Consider the following 15630-nt stretch of genomic DNA (forward strand, 5'->3'; position numbering starts at 1 on the left):
AGACGAGCGGGTACCTTCTGATTTGCACCGAGTCTGTTCAATGTTGGTCTTGGCATCACGTGATGGAGCTACGGGATGTCGGAGCCGGAAGTCAGCGAGCAACTCATGCCACTCACTTCTCGACCTCGCAAACCCCATTCTCCTCTCCCACCTCGGATCAATGTGAGTTATCTACTGCCTGAATGACCTGTCGAACACGCTCTAACTGTCCAAGATGTTCGCTTCCTCCGTTACCCGGGCCCGGCTCGCCAATTCCTTGGTCGCTCGCCGCGGCTTCTCGACCACTCGCACCCAGCTTGCCAGCCCTTACCACTACGCCGAGGGTCCTCGCTCCAACATTCCCTTCAACCCGAACACCCGATTCTTTGCTGTCCGATACTGGGCGTTCATGAGTACGTGGTGGTGCCAATGGCCGCATGAGCCTGACCAAGGGCAAACCGAACTAACCTTTCGTGTGTATAGTCACCGGATTCGGTGCTCCCTTTGCCATTGCCGGTGAGTACCACGCTCGATACATTTTACGCCTACTCTGTGTTCTAATTGAAGATTTTAGTCTGGCAAACCAAAAAGACTCGTGCTTAGACGCGCTCTCATACACTTGTTCTACTAGGTTGAAGGTTCTTAGACGTTGGAGGTCCACATTACATCAGAATAGTGATTTCATTTGTACAAAACTAAGAAATACAAAAACGTTCTTGAAAAAAACAGCATATTCCATTCCTTATATAATTGCTGCAGAAAGCTCTGCTGCGTAGTTTAACTGTGCATGGGTGATCAAGTGGGCGGTTGCGTCTGTAATGTGGATGAAGTCATTGGCCGGTGAGTGGTCGGAAAAATAAAATTTAACCCACGCAACTTTTTGATATTGAACAAAGACCGCCGCAAAACAGAACACAGCGGCAATAAATTTTTATCACAAGACTGAACTCGTAAAATTTCGAGTTATCACGGCCCATAGAAAATTTGTTGTTGCTATTTCTGCCCATGGGGGCGGGGTAAAGCACTTGTTCAAAGATGCGCAACCTGAAAAGCGTGCGCCTCGCCGAGGTACAGCTCCAAACTGAGCTTTCGTTGACGGCCACAGCGTGGGATGCTGTCTCGGACTCTATTATATGCACAGTTGGGCCTGCTGCAGATGATCCAGCCATTCATCTGCGAAGACTGCCTCATGATGCGGCCCTGACATCTCCTGCCAGTCTGGACGATCTGGAGGCCATCGCTTCATGGGATGCCCCATGTCCTCTACCAGATCTCCCATGCGACCGCGTCTTGTCGTTGCAATATTTTGCAGACAATCTCACGGCTATCCTGGTCTTGGAAGGGGGGGACATCGTGATAGTTCGCGAGGAACCTCAACCGGGAGAAAACAAAATCGAAATTCTGGGATCTGTGGACGTCGGTATCACTGCCGCTGCTTGGTCTCCAGATGAAGAGCTTCTGGCAATCACGACTAGAGCAAATACTCTTCTTTACATGACTCGCGAGTTTGAAAACGTGGCAGAAATCACTTTTACGCCTGAAGATCTGAAGCTGTCGCGCCATGTCTCGGTTGGATGGGGAAAGAAAGAGACCCAGTTTCAGGGCAAGCGAGCAAAAGCGCTTCGAGACCCTACAATGCCTGAGAAGGTGGATGAGGGTAAAATTAGTGACTATGATGATTCCCGGACCACAATTACCTGGCGAGGGGACGGTGCGTTTGTCGCCGTCAATAGCATCGAGGTTGGCATTCGACGTGCGATCAGGGTATATTCCAGAGAGGGGTCACTGGATAGCGTGAGCGAGCCGGTGGATGGCTTAGAAGGCGCCTTGGGCTGGAGGCCAGCTGGAAACATTATTGCCGGAATCCAGCGCCTTGATGATCGGATTGACGTGGTTTTCTTTGAAAGAAATGGTTTACGCCACGGCCAGTTTACGTTGAGACTCTCAGAAGAAGAGCGAGCGACCAGTGCAACCGATCTAAAACTAGACTGGAATGTTGATTCTACTGTTTTGGCGGTGCAATTCAAAGACCGCATACAGCTATGGACTATGGGTAACTATCATTATTATCTCAAGCAAGAGATTCCAGTCACCGAGGGAGGGGTGAACTTTTTCCGCTGGCACCAGGAGAAGTCATTACGATTCATCTCCGCCTCTACGAGTAAGCGAAGCACTATAATCATGTTTGTATGCGTGCTTATACTTTTTTTGAACAGACTCGATTATGGACAGCGATTGGGTATTTGATGTCTGCCACGGTTCAACTATAATACCGCATGATATTGGAGCAGTCGGTGTGATTGACGGGAGTAAGTTGATTAGAACTTTTATACAACAAGTAATTTCAATCTAACGACATACAGAAATACTCAAATTGACGCCCTTGAGACTTGCTGGCGTCCCACCTCCAATGGCTCACTGTGAAGTCAATGTCGATTCGAATATAGTTGATGTTGCTTTCAGTCATTCGGGGGCTAGAATTGCAATTCTTACTCAAAACAGTCTCTCGATTTTTCTTTGGTCTGTCAAGAGTCGACCACTTCCAGCACCATTGCTGGAATCCAGTCACCCCCTCTCGCAAACACCCGACTGCCTTCCTAGGCAAGTTGTTTTTCTCGGAGAAAGCGAAGTCTACGTCTTGAGCCACTTTGGCCCATCTGACTGCCGAATCGAAAGAACAATGCTGGAGACCCGGGAGACCACATTGGCATACACTACTAGCGAGGGAGAGCATGTTCACTCCATTTTCAGTAACCTCGAGCACGACAAACTCTGGTTCTCCAAGTCCTCTGAAACAAGCAGGGCTACAACATACTCGAATTTGATAGTCGTCGATGGCAATTTACTAGAAATAACGCCTTTTGAACAATCTCCTTCCGTGGACACTCACTGGGCCTCGAGTATTCGCATATCCGGCGATCAGGTATTTTCACATCTCTTACGTGCTTATGGACTTGACTGACAAAGGTTAGGATATTTTGGTCTCGTTGACGCGAACCGGAGCACTATATGCCAACCAACGCCTATTGGCAAAAAACTGCACTTCTTTCATTACCACGCAGGGCCATATTCTTTTCACTACCACCCAACACCTCCTGAAGTTTGTGCATATCACCGATGTTGAAGGTGCGTCTGGCGATTTACTATTTCATGCCTCTCTTCTTTAAGTCTTCGAATAATTTACTAACTATAAAAACACAGACATGGAAGTACCCGGTGATACACCAGAAACCGACGAGCGTTGCAGAAGTATCGAGCGCGGTGGGCGGATTGTCACCGTGACACCTTCCAATTTTGCAGTTACGCTGCAGATGCCACGAGGAAATCTTGAAACGATATTCCCTCGGGCCCTTGTTCTCGCCGGAATTCGCAGTTTCATTGATACGAAGAATTACCGATCAGCATACCTTGCTTGTCGAAGCCAGATGGTGGATATGAACATCTTGCATGACTATGCGCCTCAGCAGTTCATGGAAAACATCCCTCTGTTTATTACGCAAGTCAAGAAGATTGAATTCATTGACGAATTTCTATCGCGGCTACAGTAAGTGGCGGACTGTGATGACTCGACCTGGTATGGCTAACTGTTCAACAGGGAAGATGACGTTTCTCAAACACTATACAAAGATACCCTAAAGCTTTCGAAAGTCGAAGCCGAAGCTGCAGTGCAGACAAGCAGTACGAATAGCAAGGCTGTTTTCAAAGGCAGCAAGGTCAATCGCATCTGCGACGCATTCCTGTCAGTCTTGAAGAACAAGATTGACACAAATTTGCAAAACTTGATCACGGCCCATGTATGCAAGTCGCCTCCAGATCTTGACGCAGGTCTACAGATTGTGGCAAATTTGAGAGGTAGGTTTTTGTATAACATCTTTCTAAGATGCAACCCAGGCTCACAGCTTCGACTTTGTAGTGCAAAACCCGGAACAAGCCGACGAAGCTGTCGAACACATGTGTTTCTTGACTGATGCACATCATTTGTACAACAATGCGCTGGGATTGTATGATCTCGAACTCACCATTCTTGTCGCCCAGCAAGCTCAAAAGGTACGCAATGCAGCCCTCTATGCTTAAAAAACAACCCTCTAACATGAAATCACAGGATCCAAGGGAGTATCTTCCGTTCCTGCGGAACCTCCAGAGCCTACCCGAGCTTCGTCGTCAATTTGAGATAGACAACTTCTTGGGCCGTTCTTCGAAAGCGTTGAAACACCTTCACGCTCTCAACGTTTATGATGAGTTCAAACAGTATACTGTCAAACACAGTCTTTACCGAGAAGCTATGGAGCTGTACAAATACCAAACAGAGAAGCTCGGGGAAATGACGCATTTATATGCAGATTATCTGTGCCAACAAAACAATCACAAGGAGGCCGCAATCGGTAAGTGGGAAGCCATACCTAAGACGTTACAAACCTGCTAACCTGTAAACCAGCGTATGAGTCGCTCGGAATATACGACGAAGCATACAAATCCTACCAAATTGCACATTACTGGCGCGAGTCATTATTCAGTGCCATGATGGTACCCCTTTCCGAATCCGAGCTGCGAGATCATGCCCTCACCCTAGTGTCAACACTGGTCGAGGAAGACAAAGACTACATATCCGCCGCACAAATCCACGCAGACCATCTCAAGGACTATCCCGCAGCGGCTCGACTCTTTTGCCGCGGCTCTCGCTTCTCCGAAGCCACACGCCTACTGGCCGTCAACGGACTCAAAGATCTCATCCCGGACATCGTCGACGGCGGACTCGCCGAAGCGATGGGCTCAACCACCGACTTCCTGGCCGACTGCCGAGCACAACTTAACGCACAAGTACCGCGAATCCGCGAGTTACGGGACAAGCGCGCGGCAGATCCATTGGCATATTTCGGCGGTGATCCGTCCAGCAACAACGCCGAGGCTGGTGGGCCCGATATCCCAGACAACGTCTCCCTCGCACCAACCGACGCCTCTACGGCAGCTGGCAAATCAATGTTTACGAGATACACCGGCGGAACGTCCATGAGCCGACGGACGTCCAAAACACGGCGTCGCGAAGAGCGCAAACGGGCCGCGGGCCGCAAGGGAACCGTGTACGAGGAGGAATACCTGGTCAATAGTGTCCGGCGCCTGATTGAGCGGGTCAATAGCACGTTTGACGAAGTCACTGCGCTGGTCGAGGGGCTGTTGCGACGGGGCATGCGTGAGCGTGCCACGGCTGTTGAGAAGGCGCTGCAGGAAGTGCTGAGTATGTGCACTGATTCGTTGGAGGTTTTTGAGTCTGAGGCTGAAAGTGCTGGAGACGGGGTGGGTGGTGCGTCGACTGGTATCCCCGGCCAGGCTGAAGCACCGCCCACGGCCTTGGGAGGGGACGCAGTCTATTTGGATAGTCTGCAGGGGAACAATCAGAAACGTGCTGCCCCGGTTGTGCGAGAATTCGCCAAGCTGGCTCTTCTGGGCTGATGTTTGTTAATATGACTTGCATGATTTAAAATAAGAGGACATTACATAGGAATGAAAACCATAATGGCATATAGATTTTTATTAGATTATCGGTCATCGGACATCTACATTGCTCCGTCGAACATATAGAATATCAGGGTATCTCTAATCTCTCCAACCCGGAAAATAACAATGAAAGTATAAATTAAGAAAATTAAGTTCAATATTCACTTATTGTTCATCACTGCTCAAAATCGCTCCAGTCTCACTGACGAGATGGGTGTCGACTTCAATTGGGCCCTCACCCACACCGGTAAGGATAACGCGACTGAGGCCATTCTTCAGAGACTCGATAGCCCTCGAGTCGAGTTTCTGCAAGTCGACGCCAGCCGAAACAGACTTGAGCCTGTCACCGAAGGGGCCGTCCCAGCCGTCAAGACCACCCAAAATAGCCTTGAAGGTTCCGGCAACGACTTCGGAGACTTCGTCCAAATAGTAGATGACGGCGTTCGGGCCGGCGTCAAAGGTGTAGGCAGCCACAATCTTGCCAGCCACGCGGTTGATGTCGTTGACCAGGCGAATGGCAGCGCGCGAGACATCGTTCAGGTAAAAGATAGGTGGCTCCGAGTCCAAACAGCATGCATGGAAGTTATTCGAATCCCGCATGGTCAAATCGGCAAAGGCGGGGAAGTCTCGCTTGTGGATTGCGTCTTCAATGGCCGTCATGCGGCCGGGGACGATGCTCTCCGCGCGAGTTGCGAACAAGGGTGACGTGGCAACGGTCGTCTGCATGCCTTCTGTGCTGGGCACATCCTTCTTCTCCGCACTCACAACCAGAATGAGAGCTCTCATCTCTGGCCAGTGAGAGGCCGGAACGACCTCCTCAGCGAGACTGTCGCTTCCATCCACCTTGGTGCCGGATCTCCAGGCGACAAACCCCCCCTGAAGCGAGCGGCAGGCAGAGCCCGATCCCTGTCTGGCAATACGGCTGAGCTCTGTAGCAGACTGTGGGAGCTGGTACAGGTTTGCAATGGCCCGAACAAGGGCTGCGAATCCGGCAGCAGAGCTGGCCAACCCCGCGGCTGTGGGAAAGTTGTTCTCGGACACAACACGGAGCGGGTATGACGATAGCTTGGGTAGCGAAGCATTGGCCGACTCGACTTCTTTACGAAGAGAGCGCAGGCTGACCAAGCAAGCCAGGGTCCGCTTGGAGGCGTTGATATCCTGAGGCTTGCCATTCAATGTGAGAGTATCACCTTCTGAGGCGGGGTAGACGGCCGAGCATGATGCGGTGGTCACAGTGCGTAGAGAGCGCTGCGAGAGGGTGACGGAAAGAGAGGAGTTTGTAGGCAGATTCAGAGTTGCGTCACGTTTGCCCCAGTACCTATTGCATTTTAGTGTCAGTAAGATCCCCATTGAGGGCTTTGGGAGAGAGCAAAGCTTTATTTACTTGATAACAGCAATATTGACAGGGGCCGTGGTAGAGGCGCGAAAGACAGTGGTGTCAGCCATTTTTTTGGTTTCTTATTTCCCAAGAAAGCCGCACAATTTTCCGAGAAATATTAGACACTTGTCAATAGAAACAAGAGCGTTCTGCACCTCGAGGTGGAGGAGGGGTATTTGTTCGCGATAGTAATTGATCCTCCGGGCTAGTTACTCCTTTGGGCCAAGGCGGTGAGCGACGAGGACGAAGCCGAACCCGAAACATAGACTATTTTTCCGAGTACGTATTAATAATTCCATCAGCTCTGCGACAAAAGCCAAACGCGCCGCTATCATTACTGGTATATTTAGCCAACGGGACCCCTTTGATTCTCGCGATTGCACAACCCAGACAGACCGCCTTGGAAGATGGGTGCTAGTGCGAGCACCCAAGCACCGTCTGCCGGAGGTGCAGGAGAGTGTCCTGTCGACCACAAGACTCGCGAAATCTGGTTGCAACAACACAAGGGCACTGGCGGCGGCGCTCCTCACCCAATTCCCACGGCATCCGACGACACGAAAACGAATAACGAGGTCGGTGCTATACATCAACGACCACTGTCCCAAGATCGCGAAATCAGCAGCATACCGCGAGCATTCGAGCCCGCTGCAGCTGATGGGTCTAAGAACACACAAACACCATACGCTCCCTCAGTCGGCTCGCATCTGTCCCCTTCGAACTCGGAAGCAGAAACCGGACACGATGAAAAAACGGGAAACTGGATCTATCCTTCGGAACGTCAGTTCTTCGATGCGCTAGTACGCAAGAGCAATGTGCCGGGCTCGACAGCATCAGCAAAGGAATTGGCTACATCGGTGGCATCAGTCATTCCTATCCACAATGCAGTGAATGAAAAGGCATGGGCAGATATCCTGACTTGGGAGAGCCGAGCGCCGTCGTCAGATCCCGGCAGTAAAACATGCGGTGGTCCCCGGCTCTACTCGTTCCGCGGCCTGGGAACAGAGAGTCAATTTGTGAGTCCGCGGGCGCGACTCAACGGACTTATGGGCTATCAATTGCCATTTGATCGCCACGATTGGGTCGTGGAGCGTTGCGGCGGCCAGCGAGTCGAGTACGTGATTGACTTCTACCAAGGCAAGCAGACGGGGTCTTCGGCAGGCAAAGGGCTCACGGGAGCCCCGGGCCCTGGGAAGTTGAGCTTTTACTTGGATGTGCGACCGAAGCTGAACACCTACGAGGGATGGCGCATGCGGTTCTGGCGGTTCTGGGGGCAATAGGTGGGAGGATAGTGGACGCCACTGCATATTGTATACTAGTAGATAGCGAGCGTGTTTTCCATGTAAACGAGTATATATGTAATATTATAGGAAGTATTTCACCTCACGAATCTTGAATAAGCATTGACACAGCATTGAAATTTGAACCTCATGATCAATTGAAGATCATACGGGAGTTACTCTCGGGGCGATTATAACGCATCACCTTATAGTAACTCTACTCGTATATCTAGGGCGTTTTACTCGGAGCAATTACATTGCCCAGCAGCAATGAATGTCGGAGGGGGAATATCAGTATGCTTCTCATGGCACTATTCCGGATACGCCTAGTGATCGCCAGGGACCAACTGATATGCCGCCAGTGCACCAATCGCAATTTCAGACACGCGGCCTATGCGGTCGCTAATGTGGCTTGCCATAATGGGCAGCAACTTCAAGCTCAACTGCTAACTAACTATGTGGTTATTGTTACTGTTACACACGGTAGAAAGTACAGCCAACTTTTGAACCTTTGAACTTAGTACTGTTACGCACAGTTACAGTCTGACTGCATAAGATATTCATCACAGCACACTGGTTAATACCCAAAATACTGGGCCCATGTGCTGTGACGCAAAGATGAGCAGAACATCACAATATTATTATTAAATACTATCAACCCAAAAAGATGCGTATAGACAGTCTGAGGCGGTGCGGCCATCTGTAACCCAAAGCGGCAATTTCACGGGGCTCTTATCGACCAAAACCGGATCTGCAAGGAAGCTAACCCAGATACGGCTAGTGGGAGCACTCTAGGTTACTCGGCCTAGTCCCGAAGAGGCAAAAGACAACCGGCGGGCACCAACTATGGGGCGCCGCTTTAGCCTAATTGGGACGTGCGCGATAGTCATTTTTTTATGAGCTGGGCGAAGATAACAAGGACTTCTTGTTCTCTCGCAGCGGTATCATCTCTCTGGCACGGTCAATCTGCAGGCTCGACTCTGCCGTCTATTGCATTGTTCTACGTACTGCCACTGTTGCATTTCGCCCTCTGGAGAGCCACTGCAGCTCGACAGAACTAGACAGAGCTAGTGGTCAAGCCCCAAAGTGCTTGGGCCAAGCGCCAGGGGTCTGGTGTTCTTGATGAACCACAAACATCAGCATAACTTGTCACTGGCCAACCGCTAGGCCTTCTTAGCACAGGTTAGCATCATGAACCAGGTGCAGGCCGCCTGATTAGCTGTGCTGGCCGCCGCCGCCCCGCCGCTTAGTATACGGTCCCCACTCGTCCTCCCAACTCCCACTGCGACTCTCCACAGCGATCTTCGACCTTGTCTCTCCTTACTCCAGTTTGCTCCTCTTCTCCTCCTCCTCTTCTCCTCCCTCCTCGCCATCCTCCCCCGCCACCTGTGCGCCTCTTGTTCCCTGCATTTTGTTTGCTTGTGTGTGTTGAGGCTGTCCGTTAATCGTTCCGTTTCGCTTCTCTTTTTTATTGTAATGGGTAATTTTTAATCTGCTTTGCTCCCTCATTTCAACTCGTCTTTTCAGCGGCTTTCCCACTTCGTCAATCCTTGCCAAATCGTTTTGAGAAAAGAAGTTTCAAACCGTTGCAATTGTGCGCCTTCTTGTCTGGTCAATCCGCTTCCATACGACCTGCAAAACCCGTCATCAATGAGGGTTTCATCTGGCCTCGCTGTCTAGATCCTTGCCCAGGATCATGCATCTTCCCCAATATGCGCTCTCCACGGTCGTTTTGTCCACAGGCGTGAATGCCTTCTACCCATACCTCCGGACCTCCGTCGCCAACTCGGCTTTGGACCGCCGATTCTATCCCTATCAGTTCGGTGCATCTGTCGACGATGACACTGCCGGCCTCCCCACCTTGCCTCTCAAAAAACGCTCTACTCCGGTAAGGTTATACGTTTAGTTGGTTACATAGTAACAAAGGTTGTTCTAACGAGTGATTGATCCAGAGACGACGAGACAATCATTACACAGTCATCGAAGGAAACCCCCCGTCAACCCCGAACAGCGTAGCCGTCAATGATGATGGCCAAGATTTCTCATACTTTTTCCCCATGGAGTTTGGTTCGAAAAACCAGTCGATGTGGATGCTTTTCGATACTGGAGGTACCAACACCTGGGCGTTTAGCGATGACTGCACCGTGAAGGCGTGCGAGATGCACAACACATTCGGTTCTAGCGACTCGACAACCTTGCAGACGTCCACTGACCCATTCAACGTTGGCTATGGAACTGGCACAGTGACCGGAATCCTGGGCAATGACATTGTTTCGTTTGCCGATTTCAGCATGAACCTCACCTTTGGTCTGGTCAACAATGCGTCCAGCGATTTCGAGGACTACCCCATGGATGGAATTCTTGGACTGGGCCGCTCAAACTCTAGCACCACCGGCACTCTTACGGCGATGGAAACCATTGCTCAATCAAATACCTTACAATCAAACATCATCGGCATCTCCTTGCAACGAAGCTCAGACGGCGCGAAAGACGGAGAAATCACATTCGGTGGCGTCGACGACACCAAGTTTACTGGAAACATCACTTATACCGATACTTCTTCCGATACAACCCAATGGCGAATTCCACTGGACGACGCCGTCGTGAATGGCCAGCCGCTTAACTTCACCGGCAAGTCCGCCATTATCGACACCGGAACATCGTACATTTTTCTCCCTCCCACCGACGCTGCTGCAGTTCATGCGTTGATATCTGGGTCGGCTCCTGAAGGGGAAAATTTCAAGATTCCATGCTCATCGAATACGACTGTGCAATTCACAATTTCCGCAGTAACATATGATGTTTCACCCAAGGATTATGTCGGCTCTACAGCTGATAACACTGGGACAACGTGTTATTCCAACATCATTGGTGTCCAGACTTCCGGTGCTGACACTTGGCTCCTGGGAGACGTGTTCTTGAAAAATGTGTACAGCGTCTTCGACTTTGACCAGAACCGGATTGGCTTTGCTGCTCGTAATGGCACCGTTGCGACGACGTCGGCGAACACTGCTGCAACCGCCGACTCAACCAGCCCGGCTACAGCCAGCGCAGACTCTCCTACCGGTACCGCTGCTGCGGCAACCCAAAGCCCAGTTCAAACTGGCAGCGCCGCCTCATTCGCCCATTCGAAGGCTGCTCTTCTGGCTGGTGCTATATCCATTTATACCCTCGTCTACGTATAAGTGGTAACGATCTCTCTCTCTCTCTCTCTCTCTCTCTCTCTCTCTCATGTATCACTTTTCCCCATAATTTACCGGCAACCATCTGTCTTGAACCTCTCGTTTTTTCCCTTGGATACCCTGACAGCGCTTGTTGTGCCTACCTGTACTTACATTGACGCCGCTGTCCACTTGTAATCTAGTATATTCATTCTTTGGTGAATCGTGCATTCTACCCGGCTACTTCTGCCTATCTGATGACGCCTACTTGCGTGTCTTGGATACTGCGCAAAATTAGCCTATAATTAATACATATTTAACAAGAATATATTCATGAATCAAAATTCTTTCAGTTAGCGTTCTGTCTTACGTGCAAAGTCTTGTATTCACTATTCTTGAACGGTATATAATTTTGGATACGATTCTGTTGGCTGTCAGTACGTATCATGTAGTTCCGATCTGGCAGCAAGCAACATACCAAGCATAGAACGGCCAAAGTCTTTCACACTATTAAACCCACCCACAGCCATGAGAATATCCAAATCAGCCAACAGCGACTTCATAACATGACGCACGCCTTGCTCGCCCATGATACTGAGGCCCCAAACCCATAACCGACCCACAAACACAAACCTCGCACCCAAAGCCAGCGCCTTGACTACATCACTGGCGCCACGCACCCCAGAATCAAACATGACATAAACCCGATCTCCGACTGCATCCACAATATTCTCGAGCGCGTCCAAACTCGCAATCGCGCCGTCTACCTGCCGGCCCGCATGGTTACTGACCACAATCCCATCCACGCCGTACTCGTCAACGGCCTTGCGCGCATCCGCGGCCGATTGAATGCCCTTGATTGCAAATGGGCCTTTCCCGCCTGAGATGCGTTTCCATTCACGCTGTAGCCAGGGTATCTTGTCCCACGACCACGCGCGGCCGTGCCAGATGCTGTCTATCCAGAATGTCGCTGCGGCGACGGGGTCCTGGCCAATATCGATTCCTCGTTCGCGGCAGCGCCGCTGGAATACAGGGTCCGTCAGACCCAAGTCCGCGCCGATGCCACGGTAAAAAGCATAGTTGGAGTGGGCGACGTCGTCGTGGCGCCATCCGAGCTGCCATGTATCCGTGGTGAGGATCAGGGCGTCAAACCCGGCGTTCCACGCGCGTGTGAGGAGCGAGAGTGTCAGTTCGTCGTCGTGGGGCATGTACAGCTGGAAAAACCGAGGGCCTGTTGGTCCGTTGGCGTCGCCGACTTTTTCGATTGCGGTGCTACCGGCTGTGGATAGGCAGTAGGGTAAATTCAACTCCCCGGCTACTTTGGCCACGGGTAGTTCTGCTAATGGGTGGTATATCTTATTGATTCCAATTGGCGCAAATCCAATCGGCGCAGAGACTCGGTGGCCCCAGATCTCGGTCGTTGTATCCCGGAGATTCGTGTCAACCAGCGTGCGAGGGATGATTCGATGGCGGTGAAAGGCCTGTCGATTGACTGAGTGTGTAGTGGAAAGACCGGCATTGGAAGAGGCGTAGTACCTGTTTGTTCATTTTTGTTAAGACAAAATTCAGCCCTAGTAAAAGAATTGTTGTTTACCACCCGCCTTGACTAAGCTTCTCTTTGGCTTTCTCTTCCAGTGCTTTGGGGTCTATAGTGATCAAGTTAGTCGGTGATAGTTAAGCTCTCTCATCAATGTTATAGCTCACGGGTATTAAAGGGCGGATGTGTTCCTTCGTTGGCCTCCCAGAACTTCTCTCGCTGGTAGAGAGCCCACTGGGGCGTTGTTCTGTTCTGGATATTTGGGTTTTCTGGGTCACTCATGATTGCATTGTTTTTCGTTCTTGGTGAGAGAGGTGTCTAGACTAGCGATGCATCTTATCGAGCCGTTGTCTATATAGGTGTTGTTTGATGACTTCACATTGACGCAGCGTTGATATTGGCCCCTGTCTGCAAGAGGACCGTATTAGGTCAAATTCCGGTCTATCATCGTGAATATACCCACTAAAAGTTGCACATGTAAAGTGGAAATTGTTTGTCTGGTTGAGGTGCTCATCGAGCCATGATTGTGTTGAGTATGACGTCATATCCAAAAATTTAGCCCGGTGGCCCAATCGAGTAACTCGACGTAAGCGTCAAAAGACTTCTTCTGCATTTCTTTCCGAGCAACTGCAATTTTCTGAGAAATGAATTCACGTAGTCGCGTTTATCGCGGAGTTAAGTGTATGCAAAGTAGAAGGGAGTAAGTACGTATCGGGATATGGCGCTATTGATCTCGGCAAATGCTGCAAACTGCTGCAAACCGACCCGCAAATGCCCGCCGGCAACTTTTTTCGGGACCACTAACTAGCTACCCCGTAATAATATCACTGTTTGTTTGTATGCATCCATGGTCTGGATCTGTAAAGCCCTTGTTCAATCGACATACTCTCTGCATGCACCGCCGAATATGCTGGGAACACAGAAGCTAGCAGCTCTTTCGAGCCCCCGTCTTGTTTCTCGGTCCTTATTGCGCGCCAACGCAGCCAGACAGCTGGAAAAGCGTCGTTGCTTTCATGCAACTCCTTCACGTCCAGTCTTTAAAGCAGCATGGCTGCCAATGCGTCACATGCGCGTTAAGACCCCTTGGGTAGACGCGCTGGCGCAGAGTCGTGAGCAACAAGCTAATAATACGGCTGCAAACGAGGCGCCGCCGAAGCCAGACTTGACTCCTAAAAGGATGTCTGATAGTTACTTCTCGGGTGTAAGAATTCTGAAATTTTAATTGCTTTTTTTATTATGTGTGATGCTAACGAGCTTGGTAGATTCTCCCTCTGGCCCAGGATAAGTGGCTGCTGGATTCCTATCTCAATGCTTCAGGCCGCATTCGGTACGTGATGAAGACTTGAAGTAAGAGATATCAATGCTAAACAGTCAATAGTCTTGGCACACTCTTCATGGACCTCGATGCTCTTGCCGGTGTGATAGCGTACAGACATACAGGCGACTCTGTGACCACCGTCACTGCTGCCGTCGATCGAATCACCCTGCTCAACCCACTAAAAGAGATCTGCGACCTAGAACTTAGCGGCCAAGTCACCTATGCCACCGGCCGATCAAGCACCGAGATTTCGCTGCAGGTTGCCAAAGCTCCCGCCGAGGGCGAAAAAGCGAAGCCTGAAGATGTCTTGATCACCTGTGCTTTTACCATGGTCTCATTGGACCCGGCAACGAAGAAGTAAGTTATGAAAAGGAACTAAAAAAAAAAAACAGGGCTGATGCTAATCTACTATAGACCTGTCCCAGTAGCGCCACTTTTGATAGAAACAGAAGAAGAACGGAAACTGTTCCAGAAGGGAGAGGAAAATTACAATGCCAAAAAGGCTTCGCGGAACACGACGGGCTCTATCTTCAAGGCACCCGACGAGGCAGAAACTAAATTGATTCATGACATGTGGAGCAAGCAGGAATTCTCTGACAGTACGTAGCATTGTCCCTTTTTTTTTTTTTTTTTTTGGCTCACGAAACGTGCTAACGTCTTGTATAGATCCTGTTCGTTACATACCAGAACCTCAGAGGATGAAAACCACAGTCATCCGGTCAACAATGATCATGCAGCCTGAGGATCGCAACCGACACAATTTCATGATCTTTGGCGGCTTCCTCCTCCAAAAGACATTCGAGCTTGCCTTTAGCTGTGCTGCCTCGTTCTCGCACTGCCGACCAACTTTCGTCTCCCTTGACCCCAGCACATTCGAAAACCCGGTCCCCGTTGGAAGCGTCCTGTACATGAGCGCCGGGGTCGCATATACCGAGCCCCTCCAGTCACACCAAGAGGGCGGCAAGGAGTCGTCGAGCTACACCAAGGTTCACATCCGCGTGGAAACCAAGGTGCGAGACGTCGAGCATGTCACGAAAAAATCAACGGGTGTTTTCCACTACTCGTTTATCGTGCCCAGAAAAGTCCAGGTTATGCCCATGACGTATATTGATTACATGGTGTGGCTCGATGCTCGGCGCAGAGCACAAAATCTCGACCCCATTATTGCTTCGCGGTTCACCGAAGATGCGGCGTCGGGGCGGTTAGAGGGTGTTACTGAGTAGTCAATTTTGTGCATTTTGTTTTCACGCTGTATCTTATATCCAGCCTAGAGGAAGATGGCGTACGGAGAGGATCTCTCGAGTATGTAGTTTATCAACATTAAAGTCAAATGTATCAACCGTAAATATCTTCTAGCAATTACTAAAAAAGAAGAAAACAATATCCAAACCCTCATTAATACATGTATACCTCAAGTTGTTCTCGACCGACGACATCAGATATCTTCACGTGACCTCGACCCGGAGTGAGTTTCCAGTTGATGCGGG

The 15630-nt window shown here is 50.3% G+C and overlaps 6 protein-coding genes across 6 annotated transcripts; 4 read left to right on the forward strand and 2 right to left on the reverse strand.

Moving 5' to 3' along the window:
• Nucleotides 1–214: 214 nt before the first annotated feature.
• On the forward strand, nt 215–5427 carry TRUGW13939_03403 (uncharacterized protein; the record flags this gene model as incomplete). Its single annotated transcript, XM_035486587.1, has 11 exons — nt 215–392; nt 463–574; nt 1002–2140; nt 2196–2288; nt 2343–2902; nt 2952–3105; nt 3181–3523; nt 3575–3831; nt 3893–4026; nt 4082–4361; nt 4415–5427. 11 exons carry the CDS (start codon nt 215–217, stop codon nt 5425–5427), a joined length of 4263 nt encoding a protein of 1420 aa, XP_035342480.1.
• Nucleotides 5428–5637: 210 nt separating this feature from the next.
• TRUGW13939_03404 (uncharacterized protein) lies at nt 5638–6918 on the reverse strand (the record flags this gene model as incomplete). Its single annotated transcript, XM_035486588.1, has 2 exons — nt 5638–6790; nt 6857–6918. 2 exons carry the CDS (start codon nt 6916–6918, stop codon nt 5638–5640), a joined length of 1215 nt encoding a protein of 404 aa, XP_035342481.1.
• Nucleotides 6919–7257: 339 nt separating this feature from the next.
• On the forward strand, nt 7258–8127 carry TRUGW13939_03405 (uncharacterized protein; the record flags this gene model as incomplete). Its single annotated transcript, XM_035486589.1, has 1 exon — nt 7258–8127. One exon carries the CDS (start codon nt 7258–7260, stop codon nt 8125–8127), a length of 870 nt encoding a protein of 289 aa, XP_035342482.1.
• A 1696-nt stretch (nt 8128–9823) lies between these two features.
• Nucleotides 9824–11312, forward strand: TRUGW13939_03406 (uncharacterized protein; the record flags this gene model as incomplete). Its single annotated transcript, XM_035486590.1, has 2 exons — nt 9824–10015; nt 10080–11312. The coding sequence occupies 2 exons, from the start codon at nt 9824–9826 to the stop codon at nt 11310–11312; spliced, it is 1425 nt and encodes a 474-aa protein (XP_035342483.1).
• A 365-nt stretch (nt 11313–11677) lies between these two features.
• Nucleotides 11678–13107, reverse strand: TRUGW13939_03407 (uncharacterized protein; the record flags this gene model as incomplete). The annotated part of the gene is made up of 4 exons (XM_035486591.1): nt 11678–11682; nt 11767–12824; nt 12883–12934; nt 12993–13107. The coding sequence occupies 4 exons, from the start codon at nt 13105–13107 to the stop codon at nt 11678–11680; spliced, it is 1230 nt and encodes a 409-aa protein (XP_035342484.1).
• Nucleotides 13108–13732: 625 nt separating this feature from the next.
• On the forward strand, nt 13733–15366 carry TRUGW13939_03408 (uncharacterized protein; the record flags this gene model as incomplete). The annotated part of the gene is made up of 5 exons (XM_035486592.1): nt 13733–14026; nt 14088–14152; nt 14204–14500; nt 14558–14742; nt 14810–15366. The coding sequence occupies 5 exons, from the start codon at nt 13733–13735 to the stop codon at nt 15364–15366; spliced, it is 1398 nt and encodes a 465-aa protein (XP_035342485.1).
• Between the last annotated feature and the right edge of the window lie 264 nt (nt 15367–15630).

The sequence above is a fragment of the Talaromyces rugulosus genome, chromosome II, assembly GCF_013368755.1.
Source record: "Talaromyces rugulosus chromosome II, complete sequence".
In the NCBI taxonomy this organism is placed as follows: Eukaryota; Fungi; Ascomycota; class Eurotiomycetes; order Eurotiales; family Trichocomaceae; genus Talaromyces; species Talaromyces rugulosus.